Here is a 22,731-nt window from a genome sequence, read left to right as displayed (position 1 = left end):
GGACTACAGAGCTGAACTATTCTTCTAAAAATCTTAATTTGTGTTCAGCAAAAGAAAGAAAAAGGAATGGGAATGAAAACAAGGCTCATGCCAGTCAAGTTGTCTCTTTCTCTCTGAGAGTGAAGCCGCAGGTGGTGGGTGTGTTTGTGGAGTTTGAAGATGGTCGGGTCCCCTTTTATGATGTGAAATTCAGGTTTCATATCTACTCTTTTACCAGTCAGTCGTTCACTGAGAAACTTTATCCATTTTTCAGCCCTGATAATGATTAAAAAAAGGTAAAAAAAATATAGCACCACTGATCATCTTGCATGTCAGATATAATGAATGAATTTACACGCTGAATGAATATAAAATACAAAATGACAATAAAGCTAGTTTCAGTACTGTCAGTCTGAAAATGGGAAAATGGGAAATATGTATTTGTTATTGTTGACAATACTGAATATTTTGTCCTTTAGCAATTCTTGTCCAGATGTGAAAATCTGCTTTTTAAATTGTACTCAATATAAAAAAAAGTTATATATTAAAAGTTAGATATTTTTTTTTATCTCCACTCTTTAACTGTGAAAGTTAAATTACATATAAAGTTTTTTATTTTACTGGTTCACATTAGGATAAATGAATAAAGACCTGTATTAATTTACATAACAGGATCACTGACAAAGATTGTACACTCATCATTTAAACATGTGCATACAAATCCTGTTAGTTGAAAGTAATTATGAAATAATCAGGTTATTAATGCATAAGCATGCATGACACAAGTTTGGGGGAATTGTTTTGTGAACAATATAATGTTGGTTTCTGTAAGGTTTCGGAATTTCCCCACACTCTTCATGATAAAGTTCATCATTTGTAACCAGATCATTTCTTAAAAATTAATTTAGGCCTGGATTCAATTGTAAACTTACAGTAAAAAAAACTTCCTTTGCATACAGACAATTCCAGTGGAACATCTAAAAATCTTAGCTGTTGAAAATTCACAGTGAAACCTCAAACAAAGAGACAGCAATTGTTACTCTGTACCAGGTGAGCACTGATACTGTACAGTACAGTAGCACACATGCTCTCCATGTATCTGTTGTTTGGAAATTCCTACTCTGATATGAGACTTTTCAACATATTATAATCACAAACTTTTTCTCAGAAGCTGCGAACTGTCAGGTAATAAACAGCAAGTTGGACACTCTGCTGGAACAGGTAAGGGAGGTGCTAAGCGGCCTGTATCCTATCAGTGACAGGGGAATATCTTTGGAGATGTTTGGCCCTACAAAGGGCTGGTTTACGCTGTCAGGACAGGCCCCATGAACCACTGGAAAAACAACGGGTTCATTCTTTGCTCCGCTGCTGACCTCATTGTCTCTTTGTGAAGTGAAAATCCAGAGTTGCATTCTGCTCAATGGTCTCATGGTGGACAGCTGCTGGTGTGAAGCATCTCTGCTGTGATGGAGGTGAGTTGATGAGGGAGTCCAGCTGCGGCCAGGAGACTCCTGGATCTGAGCGAGGAAAACATGGTGAGTACCAGGGTGCTCAAATTCAGAGGCATATCTGAGAGTAAGCTCTTATTTTTTGCAAGATGTTTTTTTTTTTTTTTTTTGGCAAGATTTAGACCACCACTGCATTAAATTTTCAGTCAATTTGAGAATGTGTAATGTATGTTAGGTTGAGAACACTATTAAATCTAAAAGACTTCATAAAATGCTAGTTAAAGGTCACTAAAGCTCATCAGTTTTAGCATATTAGGCAGTGATGTCAGAAAACGTCTTTTGTGTTTGTCAACAAACTGAAGAGAAACTGTTTGTGTTTCATGATAACTGCACCATTTACATTGAAATGGATATGCCTATTGTTTACTGGATTATTTCAGGCCACATATTACACAATTTTACTGTTAATTAAATGAATTTAATTTTACAAAGCTATTTGGCCCAACACTACGGTGATAAACAGTTTTTAACATTTTAACATGTTTTGTTGCCTATAAATATACACTTTGCATAGACCTTACATGTCTCACCAATTTCCAGCTTTACACAAATAAGAAAACAAAGCAAGGAAATTGTCTTTTTAATATGAATGTTTCATATGTTTCCGATGCTTTGTTATGTGTTTATTTGTTTTCTTGTTCATTTGAATGTTTGTTTAACCCTTAATCGCAAACTGTCTTTAATGACCCAGGACCTCATTCCACCCCCTGTAACTCATCAAATTAAAAAAAAATTATAATAATTTTGTGTGCCTACACCTCTTTAGTATTCCTCACTCTTTCTCTTATAAATAGTGTTACACACAAAAAAATGTAAAATAGCAAAAAATAAATAAATAAATAACTTTTATAATGACTAGTACCAAAAGTGTATAGGGTCATAAGAGACCCTAGGTATGTAATGGTGTTGTTTTCGTTTTTTGCACTTCCATAAATTATATTTTTATGATTATTTAATATCTATATAAGTTTACTATCACAGGATATCTATTTCTCTGTTTTATACAAGAGAAATTAGTATTATATTCATACAAATAAATACTATATCACGTTGCAACAATGGTGATTTATCAGTATTCCATATGCATGTACACATGCATATTATACATGTTATTTCTTACTTAAGGTGGCACTGTTGTTTCAATGATTGACTTGATTTACATCTGACATTGCTATTTGATGAAGAAACAACATGGAAGTAAACTATAGCAAGTACAACAAATGAACAGTATGATATGACTATTGTCATTTGGGTGTACTACTGAAATTATGTAAGTTGATTGTCTATTTAGACTCATTAAGTGCCTGCAAAAATATTTATGTCTATCTTATGTGTTGCTCAATACTGTATGTGTTTGACAGCCAGCATCTCATGAAATTTTAGTGTGAAAGTACTGAATCCTGTTCTAGATTTGTCCTGATTTGTTGCATTTTCTCTTTGATATATGACAAATAAAACAACTAAATATATCAATATATATTTTATTCTATTATTTTCTAACTGACTCAGTGGGTTGGAAGATCACATGATCAGCAAAAGGAATTCACAACATAACACTTGACAAACCTTGCCATATGCTCAGAGTCTGCTATTTTTTTGCAATAATGTACAGTATGATACAGTAAACAGTGTGCAAACATAAATCCATTTGAAATTAGGTATTCTAAAAACATTTTTGGAATACCTGAGAAGGATACAACATACAGAGTATGTTTCTCATGCAGGTAGTAAGAAGTATTAGTACGAGTATCCTATTAATTCATTAACTGCATTACATCAGAGGAGTAAACTAAATATGGTTTATTGTGATGGATGTGATAGTGGGGTTGATCATGTCAGTGCTTATATTACAGAGTCTCAGTAGAGATGCTGTGGCAGTGATTGAGAATCCTGTGGTGGTCAGACACTCTCTTCATGCAGAACAGCTGCGGATGGACAGGGTTGAAGCCGGGCAGAGTAATCTCACCTGGATCAGAGAGCTTCAGTTTCTCCACCCAGGCCAGTCTATTACAAAGTATAATTTGAGCAGACATCTGCTCCCTTAAAAGGACCATGTGATTGCCAAGGGTTAAAGTAAGATTTAAAAATCAAAATTTTAAATTATTTTATTAAAACAAAAAACAAAAATCACTGTTTCCATTTTTCTTGTTTACGAGCTTGACCTGAAAATAATATTATACATGACTGCATGGATTTCAGTTAGCTTTATGGACATTCAATGAGCAATTTCGTTGTGCTTTAAATGTAATTCAGATTTCCATGATGTGCTTAACTAATATTTGAGTGCACTACTGTCATTTAGTGTCTGGCAAAGTGTCGACCCACAAACTGGTGAGAGTGTTAGCTGCTCTGTGTGTACTCTGTCTGCTGGGAGGTGTTGTTGTTGGAGTTTGGTTTATAGGTAATGCACCGAATAATTCAAAAGTTTTTGAAATGTTGTACACATATGGTGCAGATATTAAGACCAATCAACTGAACTTTAATGTCTTTGTCCAGTGAAACTTCTCTTAAGACCTAACTCAGCTCAGAGCCCTGCAAGCCTAGGAGACACAAAAGACACATCCTTCTGCAACATAACTGAGGATATTTCTGTGACAGACCCCAGGAAAGGTATTTGGTTTTGTGTGTGCTATATAAAGCAATAGAGATCCAGCAGGTAAACACAGCACAGTGGACATTCATCCTAACACAGTGCCGACCGGCACTACAAGCAAAGTGACATAAACAATGGCTAATCTAACATGCTTACCAGAGAGCTGTAATGAACACATAAACAAGAGAAGCAAACTAAAGGGAAGGTAAGTAATAGTAAGTGGGCTATGCAAAAAAAAAAAAAAATTCTCTATCACAAATATACAGTGCGGTAAAGTCTGAGACCACATTGAAAATATGGGTTTCAATATCGAATTTATACCTGGAAATACACAAAAAGTTTTGGAATTTTGGAACTTTTTAAAATAAGGTAATGTTATGCCAAAAAATAAATAAATAAATAAATTACAAAATTTGCATTCCATGCTGAAAAACAAAACAAAAACTTCTTTAACCAGCCTAAGATTTGGTCTGGTCAGATGGTCTGTGGGCTGGGAGACCAACGTAAACCAGTGAAGACCAGCAAACCATCTTAAGCTGATTTAAGATGTTTTTGTTTTGTTTTTTCAGCATCAGGGTCATTTCTAGGTTACTAATAAAATAAGAAAATGTGTGACATTGACCATGCTAACTTACATTTACATTTAGCAGACACTTTTATCCAAAGTGACAAATGAGGAACATAGCAAGCAATTTGTTATACAATGTTCAGTGTTGTGCTGCCAAATTTTCAAGGTGGCTGGAGTAATATAGGTGCTAGCACAGAAGCAAAAGACAAAGAAATATATTTATTTTTTGGTACAGTAAGTGCATGTTCAGTAGTAAGTGCAGTTAGTGTGAATTGGTTAAGTGCTCGCGGAACAGATGTGTTTTCAGCTGGTTCTTGTATGTTGAGATGGTATCAGGAGATCGTGTGAAGGTTGGAAGCTCATTCCACCACAGAGGAACAGAGAAAGTGAACGATTGTGAAATGGACTTTAAGCCTCTTTGTGATGGGACCACAAGGCGCTGCTTGTTTATAGATCACAGAGAGCGAGTTGGAGCATAGACCTGTAGAAGTGAACTGAAGTAAGTGAGTGCGGTTCCATTGGCTGTCCTGAATGCCACAATCAAAGCATTGAATTTGATGCAGGCAGCTACAGGTAGCCAGTGGAGTGAAATCAAGAGTGGAGTGACATGAGCCCTTTTTGGCTGATTGAAGACCAGCCACGCTGCTGCATTCTGGACCATCTGCAGTGGCTTAATTGTGTTAGCTGGGAGGCCAGCCAACAAAGCATTACAGTAGTCCAGTCTTGAAATGACCAGAACTTGTATGAAAGCTCAGTTTTCCATGCTTCCATTGACACACACATGATGCTGAAACATCAGAAATGTTGAAATCTAATCCAGTTATTCAATTCACCTTTTCATTCAAATTCTTATGCTGATAATATAATTTGTTATGAATATATACACTTACGTAGCACTTTATTAGGAACATTATGGTCCTAATAAAGTGCCCGACGTGGTCTTCTGCTGTTGTAGCCCATCCACCTCAAGGTTCGACATGTTGTGTATTTTGAGATGCAATTCTGCTCTCAACAGTTGTACAGAGTGGTTATCTGAGTTACTGTAGCTTAGGAGATCAGTAGTTACAGAAATACTCAAACCAGCCTGTCTGGCACCAACAATCATGCCACTGTCGAAATAAATGAGATCACATTTTTTTCCCCATTCTGATGGTTGATGTGATCTGAAGCTCCTGACCTGTAGCTGCCTGATTTTATGCATTGCACTGCTGCCACACGATTGGCTGATTAGATAATCACATGAATTATGTATATATATATATATATATATATATATATATATATATATATATACTGTTTAAAATTAGAAAAAAAAAAAATAATAACAGCTTTTTCACAAGTGGCACTGTATGCAGTGGGGTCCAAAAGTCTAAAACCACATTGAAAATCTGGAATTCAAAATTAAATTTAAATTTGGAAATAAACAGAAAGTTTAATGATTTTGGAAAATAAAAAATAAAAAAATAAATTGAAACATACTCAATTTATGTTTGGATAACAGTGCTCAATATAGTGCATACTGTCATTGAAGTAAATGGGGGACACACATAATAAAATAAATAAATAAAATAGAAGCATTTTCAATAGAGGTCTCAGACTTTTGGACTCTGTTTTTCACTTTGAGGACAACACATCAACTTGAAACATATCCTATACATAAATTCATTTACAATACCAAATCCCAGAAACCATATCCAACAATTCTGTCCACTGTGCTATGTTGATGAGAAGATATATTGACTGAATGGGGCTCAGTGTTTTACAGAATCAGTGCGGAGAACTCTCTCTTGGAGATCCAGCTGGAGAAGCTACAGACGTGGCTGCCCGTGTGTTACGAGAGGTGGAACTCTTCTCTGGGAACGCTTGTATGTCGACAGCTGGGCTATCTGAGGTGAGCATGCTGACAGCCGAATCACACATACACACTTGCAGCTCTCAGCACCTTTTACTTGAGTACCAGCTGTGGCTGTTTTCTGTAGGTCAACTATTCATAGAGTGACAGCAGTGTTGAAATGCACTTTGAAGTCACATTCATTTATAATTCAAAGCTTGACGTGTGCAGCATACAGGCATTTGGAGGAATTAAAGGAAAAAAGGAAAATTCTGTCTTCATGTCAGCACACTCATATCACCCAAAACATGTATGATTTTAATTTCTCCATGGAACACAACAGGAGATAGTTTACAAAATCTAAAAGAGCTGCTCTTTTCTATACAACAAAAGTGGATGGAGATGTCATGCTCCAAAAATGACAAAAAAGCACTATGAACATACCATAAAAGTGTTCAATATGACTTGTGTACTATATTCCAAGTCTTCTGAAGCAATATATAATAGCTTTGTGTGAGGAACAGACAGAAATCTGACTCATTGTTTGCTGGAAATCAAGCTCTCCACCGTAGCTATGAAATCATATTCGTGCTTACATTCAATTGAAGGCATTCAAATGTGTTGCATCATTATTGGTCACTACACACATTAGGAACCAACGTGTTTTGAAGGTGGCATGTTTGAATGTGCATAACAGAGCTGTGGTGGAGGGAAAGATTTTCAGTAAATAACATAGGTTTCAGTCTGTTCCTCACACAAATCTATTGTATAATTTTAGAAGACTAATATAGCTTACATGTCATATGGACTAATTATGGGGGTCAGAACCTCTGCTGCATATATCAGTATGTGCTTACTGAAATTAGAATGTATGGAAGACCTGAACTGCAAGGTGAAAACATTTTTTAGATGTCTTTCTGAACTTATGTCCTACAATCTTTCATTTGTATTTTTCTCTAGCAATTTTTTTCTCTCTCTGAATTTTGTATTTTTTTTTCTCTCCAGAATTATAATTTTCTCTCTCTGATTTTTTTTTTCTCTCAGATTTTTTTTTTCCAATTGTTTTTCTCCTCAAATGGCAACACAATTTTTTTCTTGCTAGCTAACAATGAGCATGTGGTACCATCCGTGGCCACTAGGTGCCAGTAAGAATGAAATCTTATGCTTTGTCTTATCTTAAGGCAGTGGCGGACTGGCCATTGGGAGAACCGGGACTTTCCCTGGTGTGCCGGCCGCGAAATGGGGCCACATGGGCTGCCGCATTATGCAGAACGTGCCACAACCCCCCCGCTCAACAACTTTTGGGACAGTTTCTATGTAAAATCCCGGCCCGAATTTTCTTCCCATTCCGTCCCTGTCTTAAGGTGACAGAATGTCTGTGGTACTTTATCTCAGGGTTTCCAAACCACTGGGTCACGACCCACGGATCATTGTCTGCTGGGTCGTGAGATCTTTTCTGTCATGAGAACAAATTACCAATTAGAAGGATAGAACTGTATATTTGCAATGTTTGGGGCAAGAGTGACCTCTTTTGCAGAATCGTGTTAATATCTCCAGGTTTATGTAAACGACCGTAAGTAAGAGGCTGCATTTATCTGACCTTAATTATTAGCTGTCCAATCTCAATAATCCATCAATGCTACGAATCGTTCTTTTTGGACAAGGTCTCTTTGCATAGCATTGCATGCGCTAGCTTCATGCATTACCGTGCTAGACAGAATGCAATCCAATATCTGGACATCATCATTTCAGAATGGCAGTCCCGTAATAGTGTGTTAAATGACTGAAAATGTTTGTGTATTTATGAAATTACTCGGGCTACAAATACTGGGCTATAGACACTAGGGTGCTATATTATAAGCATATACACATAAGAAGATTAATTAAGCACCTATTAATTTATTCTGCCAAACACCTACGAATCGTTCTTTTTGGACAAGATCTCTTTTCATAGCATTGCATGTGCTTGCTCCATGCATTACCGTGCTAGTCTGAATGCAATTCAATCTCTGGACATCATCATTTCTGAGCGGCAGTCCTGGCAGGTTTTCTTAATAGTGTGCTTAATGACTGAAAATGTTTGTGTATTTATGAAATTACTCTGGTTACAAATATTGGGCTATAGATATTAGGCCGCTATATTATAAGCATATACACATAACTAGATTAATTAAGGTCATGGATGACTGGCATTCAAAAAAAGTGGGTCGCAGTGGGAAAAATATGTATTGATTTATAGGTATAGTATAATACAATAACAAGAACATTATGTAATTCTTAATCAAGAAAAAAATATATATATAATGTTAGACGGTCTTCTTATACATGAAATCTCACAATTAAATGAACCTCAGGTTACATATGTTTCATGGCATTTGTTGCCAGTGGCCGAAGTTGGAAGTGTTGTTGAAGTTAAATTTCAATAGGGTGGTTCCAAAAGCAAGATGTACTTTTAGTTGTAAATAATATAATACAGTCTAGGTATGGGCGATGTGGCTGAAAAATATATATCTCGATATTTTTCACTCTATTGACGTTATAAGAATGCACATTTTCAGGGTACATGAACATTTGAAAGCAGCATGTTGTTTTCCTGTGTGATAAGTGTGGACCATGATCTCCTTTTCTTCTTTAGATTATCAAAGCACAAAGGGGTTAATCTGACTGATATTGGGCCAAACCACACAGAAGGATTTGTCCAAATTACCTCAGAATACCAAAGCAACTTGGAGAGTTTATGGCGTTTCAGGTATTTTTATTTTTTACATTTTTTTGTCTAAAGACTGAAATACAAATCATTTAAATTGTTGCCAGAATAGTGACTGACACAACTTTAGTTTGTTGTTTATTTCTACTCCAGGGGAAGCTGTAGCACAGGAAAAGTTATAGCTCTGAAATGTTTTGGTAAGTAAAAAAGTCATGAAATAATACATACTATTCACATATACAGTACCCTCTGTCTGAGGCCGAGCGTTGGGGGTCTGCTTCATTGTAGAGTGCGGGACCAGGGCAAAGTTGCCTAGGATTATTGGAGGAGTGGAAGCCACTTTGGGCAGATGGCCCTGGCAAGTGAGTCTCTACTACAGCAACCGCCACACCTGTGGAGGATCAATCATCACCAACCAGTGGATAGTTACAGCTGCTCACTGTGTTCACAAGTAAGATTCTACATTTAGAATAACCAAGACTTACAATTCATATTTACCGTTAGTGACAGTTACACTAGAACAGTACAGTGTTTAATAGTACTGATTACTCAGTCAATGTGCATGTTGGGAAAAGACTGAAAAAATAATGTTGGAACGTGGGGCAATATACAGTGCAATGGATACAAATGGTACAGGCCTAAATAGATTACAGGCAATGCAACATTATACACAATACCACTAGTACTAGAACCATAGTTTCCTACAGTTATGCATTGGGCTCTGCAGATAAATTAATTATAAACACATTAGGCACGTATTTCATCTGATTTACTTTCTTTCTGAAGCTACAGGCTACCTCAGGTATCCAGCTGGGTGGTTTATGCTGGTATTGTAACCCGCAATTCAGCAAAACTGGCTCAGTATCAAGGCTTTGCTGTGGAGAGGATCATCTACAACAAGAATTACAATCACAGGACTCATGACAATGATATCGCTTTGGTGAAGTTAATAACTCCTTTGAATTTCTCAGGTGACCAACACTCTCTGTTGATTGAATATTCTGTATATATGATACTTTAAGTGCTTTAGGTAATCGTATAAATAGTTGAGTTAATTTAATGTGATAAACTGTATAAAAAATTATGTTTTAAAATAATTAATGCAACTAATCATGCCCCCTAATAATAAATAAGAATATAAGAAAAAAGAAATAAGAAAAAAAAAAAAAGAAATTTTCCAAACAAAGGAGCAATTCAAGCTTGAAGTAACACTTTCATGTTTTTGTGAGTCACAGTCATCGGGGGCAGTCAGCACAGCTGACAAGAATACTTGGGTCTTGAAACTCATTTTTCAAAGTTTCAAACTCTGTGGCTCACTGATTCCACGTATACTGACTCATGTGATATATTTAAGGTTTTCTAAATCCATACAAAAGTTTTGTGTGGGTAACAGTTATACAGACCGAAATTGCACACGTTGTCAGCCACTGACTGTGTCTTGAGACACACAAAGTTTTATTCCTGCAGGGAGCTCTTGACGCTCTGAAAACCGAATCCTCCATTCATCCATATTTAAATCTCAAAATGTTTTATATCCCTTTAAATCCGCCTCAGCATTATCTATAATAGCATTTTTAAAAATCCTGATCCAGTAATAATAAACGACTGTGATTGGTCCATCCTGGCCAGCGCTGAGAAAATTAACAGCCCCTGCCCCCCATGATGTTCATTGCACAAAACGCAATAATAAGTGAAACGCATTGCAACCAAATTGAGACGCTCCAAAAGCATCTGCGAAGACTAGCACAAGAACTCGTACAGTAAGTCTACCTCGGACAGATTGACAAACTCAAAACGGATTGCTGTGGACTGTAGGCAAGTGATAGGCTTATGTTAAATGATATGGAGATAAAACAAACAATATATTAACTTCTAAAGCCAAGTTTTGTATTGTCTAATCAATGCTTTACTCATTTGACTCAATAATGTAATGTCTTTAAATTATATGAATTATTATATGTATAATAGAGCTGTCAAAATAAAGGCATTAACGCATGCGATTAATTAAAAAAAAAATGTGGTGTTACTTTTTCTTAATTGCGATTAACACATTTACCGTAGATAAAGCATAAACCAGCAAAAACACTGGTGAGACTAGAGCAGAACCTTTACACTGTGTCCACCTGGAGTGATTACACTGATGCACACTCCACAAAAGAGATGGGAAAGGCAAGACTTGTGACAGAAAGCAAGTACTTTGCAGCCTCTGTAAGACACATTTTAATTACCACAGAAGTACTTCAAGTCTTAACTATAACCAGAACGCAGAATGAGACGTTTTTGTCTGCACCGCTTTCATGTGGAGATCAAAGTCACAGGTGACACTGACATTGACGCCCTGACGAGAATCATGAACATGGCAGTTGCAATGAATATTCAACCTATGGGGAGACTAGTTCTTTCAATTAGTCAAACTCCCACTTAGACTTAGAGAAACGTTTAATGTTACTTGAATCGGTGCTGTTTTAGTGCATTTCTATCTTTATACTCTGGAAGGCTTTGTTTGGAAAATGTTAATAAAGCATGATATTGTTACATATTGTTTCCTAAAAAGCAAGTAAATGCATTTTGACAAGAAAATAAGTTATATAGAGTCAAATTTAAGCACTTTCAAAATCTGTGATTAATCGTGATTAACAATGGAAAATTATGCGATTAATCACTATTAAAAATTTGAATCGACTCACTGCACTAATTTATGATAATTTGTATTATTATATATTGAATTATCTTTATTTGGGGGCCTTGATAAATGTAAATAATTTGATTAATTAATCAGCATATTATGCTACATTTTTTAATTGACTTACAGCTCAATTACCAGGTTTCAAAATACCTGATCTAAGACCTAAAATATTGTCTAGAATCTTTTGTTTTTTATAAAATTTACCTTCCAACTTTCTTCAAATTATATCTAGACACCATCAGACCATTGTGTTTACCGCAGTATGACCATGATCTCCCAGGAGGAACGCAGTGCTGGATCTCTGGTTGGGGATATACACAGCCTGATGATGGTACTGTTTGTTTGTTGTTGTTTTTTACAGATGTAATATGTTTGATTTAGTGGTGTTAAAAACACTCATGGGATAAATAACCATATTGTAAGTACAGTAGATGTAAATTCTTACATTCTTTTTTGCAGTTCATATACCAGAGGTTCTTAAAGAGGCACCTGTACCATTGATAAGTGCAAAGAAATGCAATAGTTCTTGCATGTACAATGGAGAGATCACCTCTCGAATGCTCTGTGCAGGTTATACAGAAGGAAAAGTAGATGCGTGTCAGGTGAGCCCCCATACTACTCAAAATGCATTTTATGTGGAGAATGTCCTTACTAAAATATTTCTTTCTAATATATGTGTTAGAGGAAGAAGTACTCAATCTTAATTTTCTTAGGGGGACAGTGGAGGTCCTCTGGTTTGCCAGGATGAGAATGTCTGGAGGCTGGTGGGTGTTGTTAGCTGGGGAACAGGCTGTGCTGAGCCAAACCATCCAGGTGTTTACACCAAAGTGGCTAAGTTTTTAGGGTGGATTTATGAGATTTTAGAGGTAGGCGAATAAAGTTATCATCATCAACTTTATTAATGATGCTTGAAAGGTAAACACAGCTTATAATTATTCTATAATTCACTTTATTTTGGGCTTCCTGTTTTAGAGCTACTAAAGACTGGTGTTTGAGTACAACAAAGAGAGGAGAATTCTCTTGTTGGAATATCCTGAGTATTTTTAAGCTGTGTTATTTTATTTTAGTTTATTTTACTGCTTTAAAAAGCCTCATCATTAAAGGTAAATTTTACATTTAGATGTTTGTATATTACAGTAAATGTTTATGTTGTGTTACTTTTAAAAAAGTTGTTGTTTTTTTATTTTACCTTATCAATAATAAATATTAAAAATGTATAGCATGTGATAATCTGTGTTTTTTAATCAAATAAACTGAATGAACTAATATCCTGCAGATACTACTGTACATTGTAGAAGAAAGAAAACTTTTTTGTTGTTTTTCTCTGGTTTAATTCAGTATTTAGGAATGTTAAATGACTCACTGTCTAGACTGTTGCTGTTACTTTTTCAGTTATGGTCAAACTGGGCACTATTTGTGACACAATCACATATAAGATTTGGCTACTGGATGTGAATATACATAAATATTTAGTAGAGATTGCTGTTGTGGATTTTTATTGGTATGACAGTACCATTCTTTGGAATTAAATGTAAAATAGTTATATATATATATATATATATATATATATATATATATATATATATATATATATATATATATATATATATATATATATAAGTTCCATAAGTATTCCTTGTGCGAGAGGCACATCCCACCGTCAGATCAGCATGAGAGCTAAATTCACTGTCTGGGCCGCGTAGAATCAGTTCTCATGGAGACAGAAAGGGCACAAGTCTCAAGACACTTCGCTGGCGAATCGACCTCATTCTGATGGACGATTCAGCCTCCCGCGCCCTCCCACCCGCCTCTTCTGTGACATCCGAGGGATCACACGAGGAGGCATAGTGGGGCCGCGAGGTCAAGTAGGATGAATTTGAGGTGGTCCTCGTGCCGGCACATGCCCCACGAGCCCCTCAATCTCCATGTAATGAATCTATGCCGATACACTATGTGCTTGACGAGCTCCAGTCCTCCGCAGGAGTGCATGGCCTTGTCTCGTTCGGCGGTTCTGACGCTGAGGATGGGTCATGTCTCTCGCTACATCAAGCGAGTGGTCAGTGGATGACACTACCAGCCCTTCCCCCAGGGAGTGCAAGGAGCGTATACACGCCACTGAAAAGGAGATGCTTCACGTCCTTTCAAGGGCGGTCAAAGAGCTCGATATCGAGTGGTCTCCTCCAAAGGAACCTATACAATCTCACCTTCATGAATGGTTCCTGCAGTCTGGACACTGTCGAGCAACCGCATCCCATAGATCTGCCCTGTTCTTCCCTGAAGTTCAGAACGAACTGTCAAAATCCTGGCACGCGCCCTATTCAGCTCACCCGCGCAGCAATTACATCCTCTCTAATGTGGATCACGGGGAAGAAAACGGTTATGCCCAACTACTCCCCCTGAAAGAGGCGGTAGCGGCACATCTCTGCCCGGCGAGTAGCAGGGCATGTAACTCACGCCACATTCATCTTTCTAAGCCATGTCGACTAATGCCCGCACTGACTGGAAGAGCATACTCAGCAACAGGTCAAACTGGTTCAGCACTCCATGCGATGACGGTACTCCAAGTTTTCCAAGCTAAGCTCCTCAAACAAATGGACGAGCAAGGCTACAATCCAGAGGCATTCAAAGAGCTCCACACCGTTATGGACTTAGTGCTGCGAGTCACGAAAGTCACTGCACAGGCCATTGGCAAGTGAATGAGCAACCTGGTGTTTTTGGATCATCACATCTGGCTGACCCTCACAGAAATGCATGACATGGGAAAAGCCGGCTATTTGATGCTCCTGTGTCTCCAGCCGGCCATTTCGGATGCTCTGTGAATAGAATTGCTGAGCGCTATGTCACGACTCAGCAACACTCACAGGATATGAGACATTTTATGCCAAAACAGAGCAGTACTTTATCACAACCGGCTTGCTCCCGCTCTGTCTCGGTCCAGTGCCCAGCTAAAAACCTCACACCAGCTGCCTCAGCGCTGGCAAATGTCACTGCTGGTAAAGCCATGCTAACCGTGGCCCAAATGAAGGCAGCCGCCTCAGCGCAAGCCTTGCACCGACAGGAAACACCACACGCAGCAAAGCACTCCTGACACACAATATTGTTCCCCTCTTCCCCACTGCTGTTTGTCGGGAAAGGAATATTGTTGTTCAAAATGTTGTTCAATACGTTGTTTTCTGTGTCTCACATTAATCACATGCAATAAAGTTTGCACATTATGCACAACCGCTTCCCAATGGTAAGCGGTGCATTATATCGTGTATGAACCTACAAAGGTTGCAAAAAGAGTACAGCACTCACACGAGAAGCTCACACTTTTTCAGTAAGGGCTTTCCCACTCCAAAGCCCACACATTATGCACAACTGCTTCCCAATGGTGAGCAGCGATTTATATCTTTTAACTAATTACAAAGATTGCAAAAAGATTACAGTGCTCGTTGCACATGCACAAGATGCTTACGCGTTTTCAGTAAAGAGCTATCCCTCTTCAAAGCCTCACATTATGCGCAACTACTTCCCAATGGTGAGCGGTGCATTATATCATGTTATGAACATACCAAATTGCCCTCTGTCCCGCATGGCGAGCTCTTACTGGCATTCTGACTGGGTGCTAAAAAACGATCGAACATGAATATATGATGCAATTTGCACGTCGGCCGCCCTGTTTCAATGGTGTTCTGTCTTCCACAGTTCCGTCTGAAGATGTGCCGGTGTTACGAGCCGAAATACACAATCTTCTCGCAAAGAACACGATAGAGGTTGTTTGAATTAATAAGCCTGCTGTCCTGCTGCGCGAATGCGTGGCAAGTCCTCACGGGCGAATCAGAGCTGATGTTTACAATGATCGAGCACAATCTGTGGTCTGACCACACAATATGCCGGTATTGCGTGCACAGGTTGCGACACACACAGCGGGATTTACAGCCGTTATTTCCTCGTTCTGGAGAAGGATGGCAGGCTTTGGCCCATTCTAGTTCTGAGATGATTGAATCGTACACTCGCAACGCGCCCATTCAAAATGTTAACTCAGAAACAGATCTTATCGCACATCCGTCCTCAGGACTGATTTGCGTCAATAGATCTGAAGGACGCATACTTCATGTATCAATTGCACCACCTTACAAGCGGCTTTTTAAAGTACTTCATTTCAGTCTGTCTCTGGGTCCCTGCATGTTCATGAAATGTATTTATGCGGTGCTCGCCCCATTGAAAATGAATGGTGTGTGTGTGTGTGTTTTGAATTACCTCAGTGATTGTTTATTACTAGCCAATCAGAGGCACTACTGATCAGAGGTGAACACAGAGACTTGCTGCTTTGCCATATGGAAAATCTGGTCAAATGTCAACTGGGCAAAAAGCACACTTTTCCCCAGCCAATAAATCTCCTTTTAGGAGGTAATGCGTGTGCACCTCATGAACAAGCACATAAAGACCTCTGGCTGCCTAGCACCATGGACAGTGCAAGTTCACTACCAACATGGTGTTATGCTGGGTCAAGTTTCAGAAATTAAGTGCTGACCACAAATGGATGCCTGACTTTCTACACCTGGAAACAGGTGCGAAACGGCCGTGACATGTCAACCGCCTAGAGCTACTGGCTGTCTTTCTAGCTTTGAGAGCTTTTCATTCCGATATTGTGAATCACCACATTCTGATTCATTCGGACAACACAACAGTGGTGGTGTATATATGTCGCGCTGGCTCACGTATGGCCGTAGAAACGCAGGTATGCGCTTCCACCGGTGCGCCTCCTTCATTCTGTCATCAACAAAGTCTGAGTGGACATGGAAACAGTTCTGTTAATCACGTCGAAATGCCCCAGTCAGTCCTAGTTTCTGGAGATGGTAGAAATACTGGATGGGCCTCCATGGGAAATACAGCTGAAGAAAGACATTCTCTCTCAAACACAAAGCACAATTTGGCATCCCCAGCCAGAGATGTGAAGCCTACACATGTGGCCTTTGAACGGATTGTGCTAAACGCGCCAGAACTGACGCATTCAGTCATGAACACCATTTTACAGGCAAGAGTGCCTCTACGCACTAAAATGGAATGTGTTCACCGATTGGTGTCTTTCACATGGCAAAGACCCAGTAAACTGCCATACATGAAATTCTCATATTTCTTCAAGAGCGATTAGCGCAGGACTCACTCCGTCAATGCTCAAAGTTTATGTGGCAACTATATCTGCATATCACACACATGAAGCCGGCGCCACTATAGGCAAACATGATTTAATCATGAAGTCCCTTAGAGGAGCAAGATGATTAAATCCACCTCGGTCTACAGTCTTGGCTTGGGACCTAACTTTCAAAGCCACTGTCAAACCCAGAAAAGACTGTGTGCCTAAGATTCTAACCATGCCCTTCAGAGCGCAGGTGGTTCAGCTTCAAGCCTTCTTCTCTCCTCCATTTAATTCAGATGAGGAACAATCTTTGCGTTTGTTATGCCCTGTGCGGGCGCTACACACATACGTTGAGCGCACCCACCAGTTCAGACTGTCTGATCAGCTCTTTGTGTGCTATGGAGGACACACGAAAGGAATGTCCGTCTCCAAGCAAAGACTTTCTCACTCTATCATTGATGCGATTGCCCTGGCTTACAAGTCGCAGGGTAATATTTGCCCAATTGGTGTTAAAGCACAATCAACTAGAGGCATGGCCTCCTCCTGGGCATAGATGAATGGTGTGTCTTTACAAGACATATGTTTTGCAGCAGGATGGTATTCTCAAAACACATTTGCAAGGTTTTACAACCTAGACGTAACGTCTCTCTCTTCACAAGTCCTCTCTGTTTAGAGCGCTTGCTATTTCGTTTGCCAAACATATACTTATGCCCTTCCCTTTAAATACGGGCTCCCCATTAAAGTCACAAGCACTTTCATTATAAATAAACGTCATTCCCGACTGGGTTCGTGAAGGATTTAATTCATACTATATGACTATATATCATATATTCATTCTGAGTACTCCCCTCCAGTCCCAACATGAGGGTCACTCACTTGCGGCATACTCATATCGGTGTCCCACAGGACTGCGGCGTCATGTTTCCTCTCTGGAAGGTATGTTGTGTAATGCGGCGTGATGGGATTCTGTTCCCCATATGCGTTAGCAAACGCAAGGTCAAGTGTACTGAGTTGTAAGGGAACATCTCGGTTACATATGTAACCTCAGTTCCCTGAGACGAAAGGAACGAGACATTGCAAATGCTGGCCGCACTACAAGACTCAGAGTTCTTCTGAGGTGCAAGCGATGCACTCCTTGTCTCAGGGAACTGAGGTTACATATGTAACCGAGACGTTTTTTTTACTAAACATCTCCATCTATCGGACGACTAGTTACATGTTACATGTGTTGGACTAGTTTCTATGGTAACGTTTGCATTTAGCAAAGTGCAAAGCTAGTTTATCTAGCTCTTTAACGAAGTCTTGTCGTGTAAGATTGTACGAATTTTATACATTTAGCACCAGTCTAGTTGCCTCAGTACTTTAGCTACGATCTGGTAAAAGGTGTCTTGTTCCAATAGCTTTGAACTCATTTTAAGCATGGACATCCTTCCCGGCTGTGACAATGCCGCTCTATAGCAGGTGAATCAGTTTTGGTCGATGTTAGATGACATGTCTCAGAATAATCCAGAAGAGTACAGAAGGACCTTTATTGAGCGCCAATTACGAGAGGGAGTGGAGCTGCATTCACCACTGCAACCACAAACCTGCATCCACACATCTTCAATGGTATGGTACACAAGACTCAATTCTGACAGATTTTAAAGCCACAAACAAAAATAGGACTTTACAGCTGCGTGTGGAGTTTAGAGACTTTATTGTTTGATTTGATTGCATAAATGTCTTTAGTACCTATACTGCAAAAATATGATTTTCTTAATGAGCACTTTTTTTCAGTAAATATATCTAAACGTTCTGAAAACAAGATACATTTACTTAAAGGGATAGTTCACCCAAAATAAAAATTCTCTCATCATTTACTCACCCTCATGCCATCCCAAATATGTATGACTTTCTTTCTTCTGCTGAACACAAATGAAGATTTTTAGAAGAATATCAATATTTAAGTCCCTTTTTAACCATCAATCTCCAGTTTCTCTTTAACTTTCACATCTGAAAGTGAAAGTGGAGATTTATAGGAAAAAAAGGACTAAAATATTTATCTGTTTTTACCCACACCTATCATATCGCTTCTGAAGACAAGGATTTAACCACTGTAGTCGTGTGGATTACTTTAATGCTGCTTTAATCTGCTTTTTGGACCTTCAGATTTCTGGTCACCATTCACTTACATTGTGAGGACCTACAGAGCTGAGATATTCTTCTAAAAATCTTTGTTTGTGTTCAGTAGAAGAAAGAAAGTAATACACATCTGGGATGGTATGAGGCTGAGTAAATGATGAGAGAATTTTCATTTTTGGGTGAACTGTTCCTTTAAGAAGCAAAATGATAAGATGTCTTGTTGTCAGAGAAATCTTACAAAATTTAGTAACAGTTACGCTTATAACAAGAACAAACTATTTGCCAATGGGGTAAGAAAAAAAACTTGATTTAAAGGGGGAAAAAAAACGATTTATTTTTCTTACCCCACTGGCAAATAGTTTTTTCTTGTTTTAATCATAGACCACACCAAATTGTGTTAGATTTCTCTGAAAACTAGACTTAAAGGATTATTCAATACAAGTTCAAAAGAGGTTAAGCTCATTTGACAGCATCTGTGTCATAATGTTGATTACCACAAAAAATAATTTTGTCTTGTCCCTTCTTTTCTTTTTTATTTATTTATTTTTTTATCCCCTTTTCTCCCAGTTTTGGAATGCCCAATTCCCACTACTTACTAGGTCCTCGTGGTGGCGCAGTTACACACCTCAATCTGGGTGGTGGAGGACAAGTCTCAGTTGCCTCCACTTCTGAGACAGTCAATCCACACATCTTATCACATGGCTCGCTGTGCATGACACCGTGGAGACTCACAGCATGTGGAGGCTCATGCTACTCTCTGCGATCCACGCACAACTTATCACGCACCCCACTGAGAGCGAGAATCCCTAATCGCGACAACGAGGAGGTTACCCCATATGACTCTACCCAGTTTGGTTGCTTAGGAGACCTGGCTGGAGTCACTCAGCATGCCCTGGATTCAAACCTGCTGAGCTACCCAGGCCACCATCCCTCTTTTTCTTTAAAAAAAAGCAAAAATCGAGGTTCCAGTGAGGCACTTACTATGGAAGTGAAAGGGGGCCAATTTTTGGAGGGTTTAAAGGCAGAAATGTAAAGTTTATAATTTTGTAAAAGTACTTACATTACTTCTTCTGTTAAAACTCATGTTTTATTTGAGCTGTAAAATTTTTAAAATCATAATTTTTACAGTTGTTTTAGGGTTTGTTGACATTATATCATCATGGCAAAAAAGTTGAAAAATTTGATAAAACTTTACACAGAAAAGGTTTGTAAAAGATTTTATGACACTAAAATCAAGTTAACATGCATATGATTTACTTATTGTGGCTAAACTTTTGAAACAGTGAGTATTTTAGCATTTAAGAATTGGCCCCATTCACTTCTATTGTAAGTGCCTCACAGTAACCCAGATTTTTGCTTTTTTTTTTTTAAAGAAATTAAAGTCAAAATTATTTTTGTGGTAATCAATATTATGCCTCAAATGCTGTCAACTGAACTGAATTTGTATTGAATCTGATGTATTCCATCAAGATCTTGTCATTCTGCTTCTCAAGTCATTTTTTCTTGTTTTAAGGATGTTAAGATAATTTTACTGGAAAATAAGACAAGAAAATTAACAAGAAGGTAAGAAAATTATTTTTTGTAGTGTATCTTTGCTTTTTGATATGGTATAATGGTAATCCCATGGTATTCTTGAAGGACATTGGTGTACAATGTAAATTCCATGAATATGGTAATCATTTAATACCGTGGTATACCATAATACCATCAGTGTAACATGAAAGTAATTTTTGGTAAGTATTAATGGCAATGGAATGTAAAAAATGGTTTTAAATAATAATTTTGTTCTGTTGTCTAGTAATGAGAATGATTTTCTCTTTTCGGTTACTATTTCAGGGACCAAAGGAAGAAATATTGTTTTTAAATGTGTGTGTTTGGAAACGAGTGCCTGCCCCGACATCTCACAGTGATCCTGTTCCTGTGTGTGGAGGAAAATTGGAGTCAGTGATTGAGAAGAAAGGTAAAAACTCTCTCGATCACTTCCTTAAGTACCAAAACATTTTGTTTAAAAAAGAAAGAAGAGGCATGATCAAAAGCTTGTAATAGTATTTGTTATTAGTATTGGTTAGTCAGATATTTTGATTCACAATTAAGTAATTCAACAACCTCTTAACCTATCTAACCCTCTAAACACTTTATTCTTGTGCAATGTTACAGTATCTTGATACTATCTAGTCTCTTGTTTCTTTTACAGAGCAGTACAGTGTAGTGGACATGGCCTTTAACCCAGAGATTCTGCAGACAACAGAGAAAAATAAACCAGAAAGAGAGAAGATCCATCTACTGGCACTGAACTTCGTTCAGCAACAGCACAGCCTGAATCTGTTCCAGCGCTACAAACTCACCAAAAACAAAATCAAGGGCAGCATCCAGGATATGAAGCACCGTCTGATGTCCCCACAGCAGTCCAAATCTACTGCCAACAAGCCACAATCTGAACCAGGTGAGATGCACCTGCTGCAGTTATACGAAGTTTAGAGACATTTGTAGGAAGTTCTTTACAAAAAGCAAACATTTGGGTTACAGTAAAGCACTTACAATGGAAGTGAATGGGGCCAATGCTTAAATGTTAAAATATTCACTGTTTCAAAGCATAGCCACAAGACATAAACAATATGCATATTAACATGATTTTAGTGTGATAAAATCGCTTACTAATCTTTTCTGTGTAAAGTTATAGCCAATTTTACAACTTTGATGCAGTGACGACGTAATGTCAACAAACCCTAAAATGACTGTAAAAATTACAATTTAAACAACTTTACAGCTCAAATAAAACATGAGTTTTAACAGAAGAATTAATGTAAGTGCTTTTTTAAAATTATAAGCTTCACATTTCTGCCTTTAAGCCCTCCGTAAATTGGCGCCATTCACTTCAGTTGTAAGTGCCTCACTGTAACCCAGATTTTTGCTTTTTTTGAAGAATAGGAGGAACGAGTCGAAATAATTTTTTGTGGTAATCAACATTATGCCACAAATGCTTTCGAATGAGTTTAACTTGTATTAAACCCGGAATATTCCTTTAATCATGAAGGTCCATCTGAATGTTTGCAATATATCCCGTTATAAATTGTATTCTTATATGAAAATGGGATTTAATATTTTCTGTTTTTGTGTATTTGTTTTTTCCACAGCTCTGGTTAAACTTTGCAGTCCTCATGTTGCATACATTTTGAGTTTTTATCCGTGAGGTGGACTAAATGAGGGTTGTTAATATTTAGGACGACATTCTCCTGCAAGTGGAGAGGAGGTGGTTAAGGAGAGATGCACTGCAATGTTCCATAAGAAGAAACAAACTCTGACTGTTACAGTAAATGTGTTGTAAGAACACATTACTCTTATTCTTCCAGAAACAAGAGGTAGTGGTGTATAATGCCTGCCAGAACATCTTCTGAAAACCATATGTGTTCAGCTCCATTGTGATATCACCAAGTGTTGTCTCAAAGATCAACAATCAGCTGAAAGACTTGTGCATTCCCATTCACAAAGTCATACTATGAATAAGTTTAGGTTGCACTTTATTTTACAGTACGTGTACTTTCATAATACTTACAGTGTACTTACCCAAGAAAGTACTGAGTAGTAGTAGGGAACTACATGTACTTAATATGGGTTA

General features: G+C 38.0%; 1 protein-coding gene and 1 pseudogene across 1 annotated transcript; both read left to right on the top strand.

The window, feature by feature from the left end:
* Window positions 1-1,311: 1,311 nt before the first annotated feature.
* LOC127422128 (transmembrane protease serine 5-like) lies at window positions 1,312-12,852 on the top strand (the record flags this gene model as incomplete). The annotated part of the gene is given in 13 exon segments (XM_051665480.1): window positions 1,312-1,413; window positions 1,415-1,511; window positions 3,339-3,485; window positions 3,790-3,888; window positions 3,984-4,097; window positions 6,404-6,539; window positions 9,115-9,228; window positions 9,340-9,383; window positions 9,475-9,637; window positions 9,973-10,157; window positions 12,105-12,203; window positions 12,332-12,474; window positions 12,586-12,852. Coding segments are annotated over 13 exon segments (1,608 nt in total), but the record flags the coding sequence as incomplete, so codon positions are not given.
* A 5,561-nt stretch (window positions 12,853-18,413) lies between these two features.
* Window positions 18,414-22,440, top strand: LOC127422127 (PIH1 domain-containing protein 2-like; annotated as a pseudogene).
* Window positions 22,441-22,731: the final 291 nt, after the last annotated feature.

The sequence above is a fragment of the Myxocyprinus asiaticus genome, chromosome 31 (genome assembly GCF_019703515.2).
Source record: "Myxocyprinus asiaticus isolate MX2 ecotype Aquarium Trade chromosome 31, UBuf_Myxa_2, whole genome shotgun sequence".
In the NCBI taxonomy this organism is placed as follows: domain Eukaryota; kingdom Metazoa; phylum Chordata; class Actinopteri; order Cypriniformes; family Catostomidae; genus Myxocyprinus; species Myxocyprinus asiaticus.
This window is presented reverse-complemented; position numbering and strand designations above follow the sequence as displayed.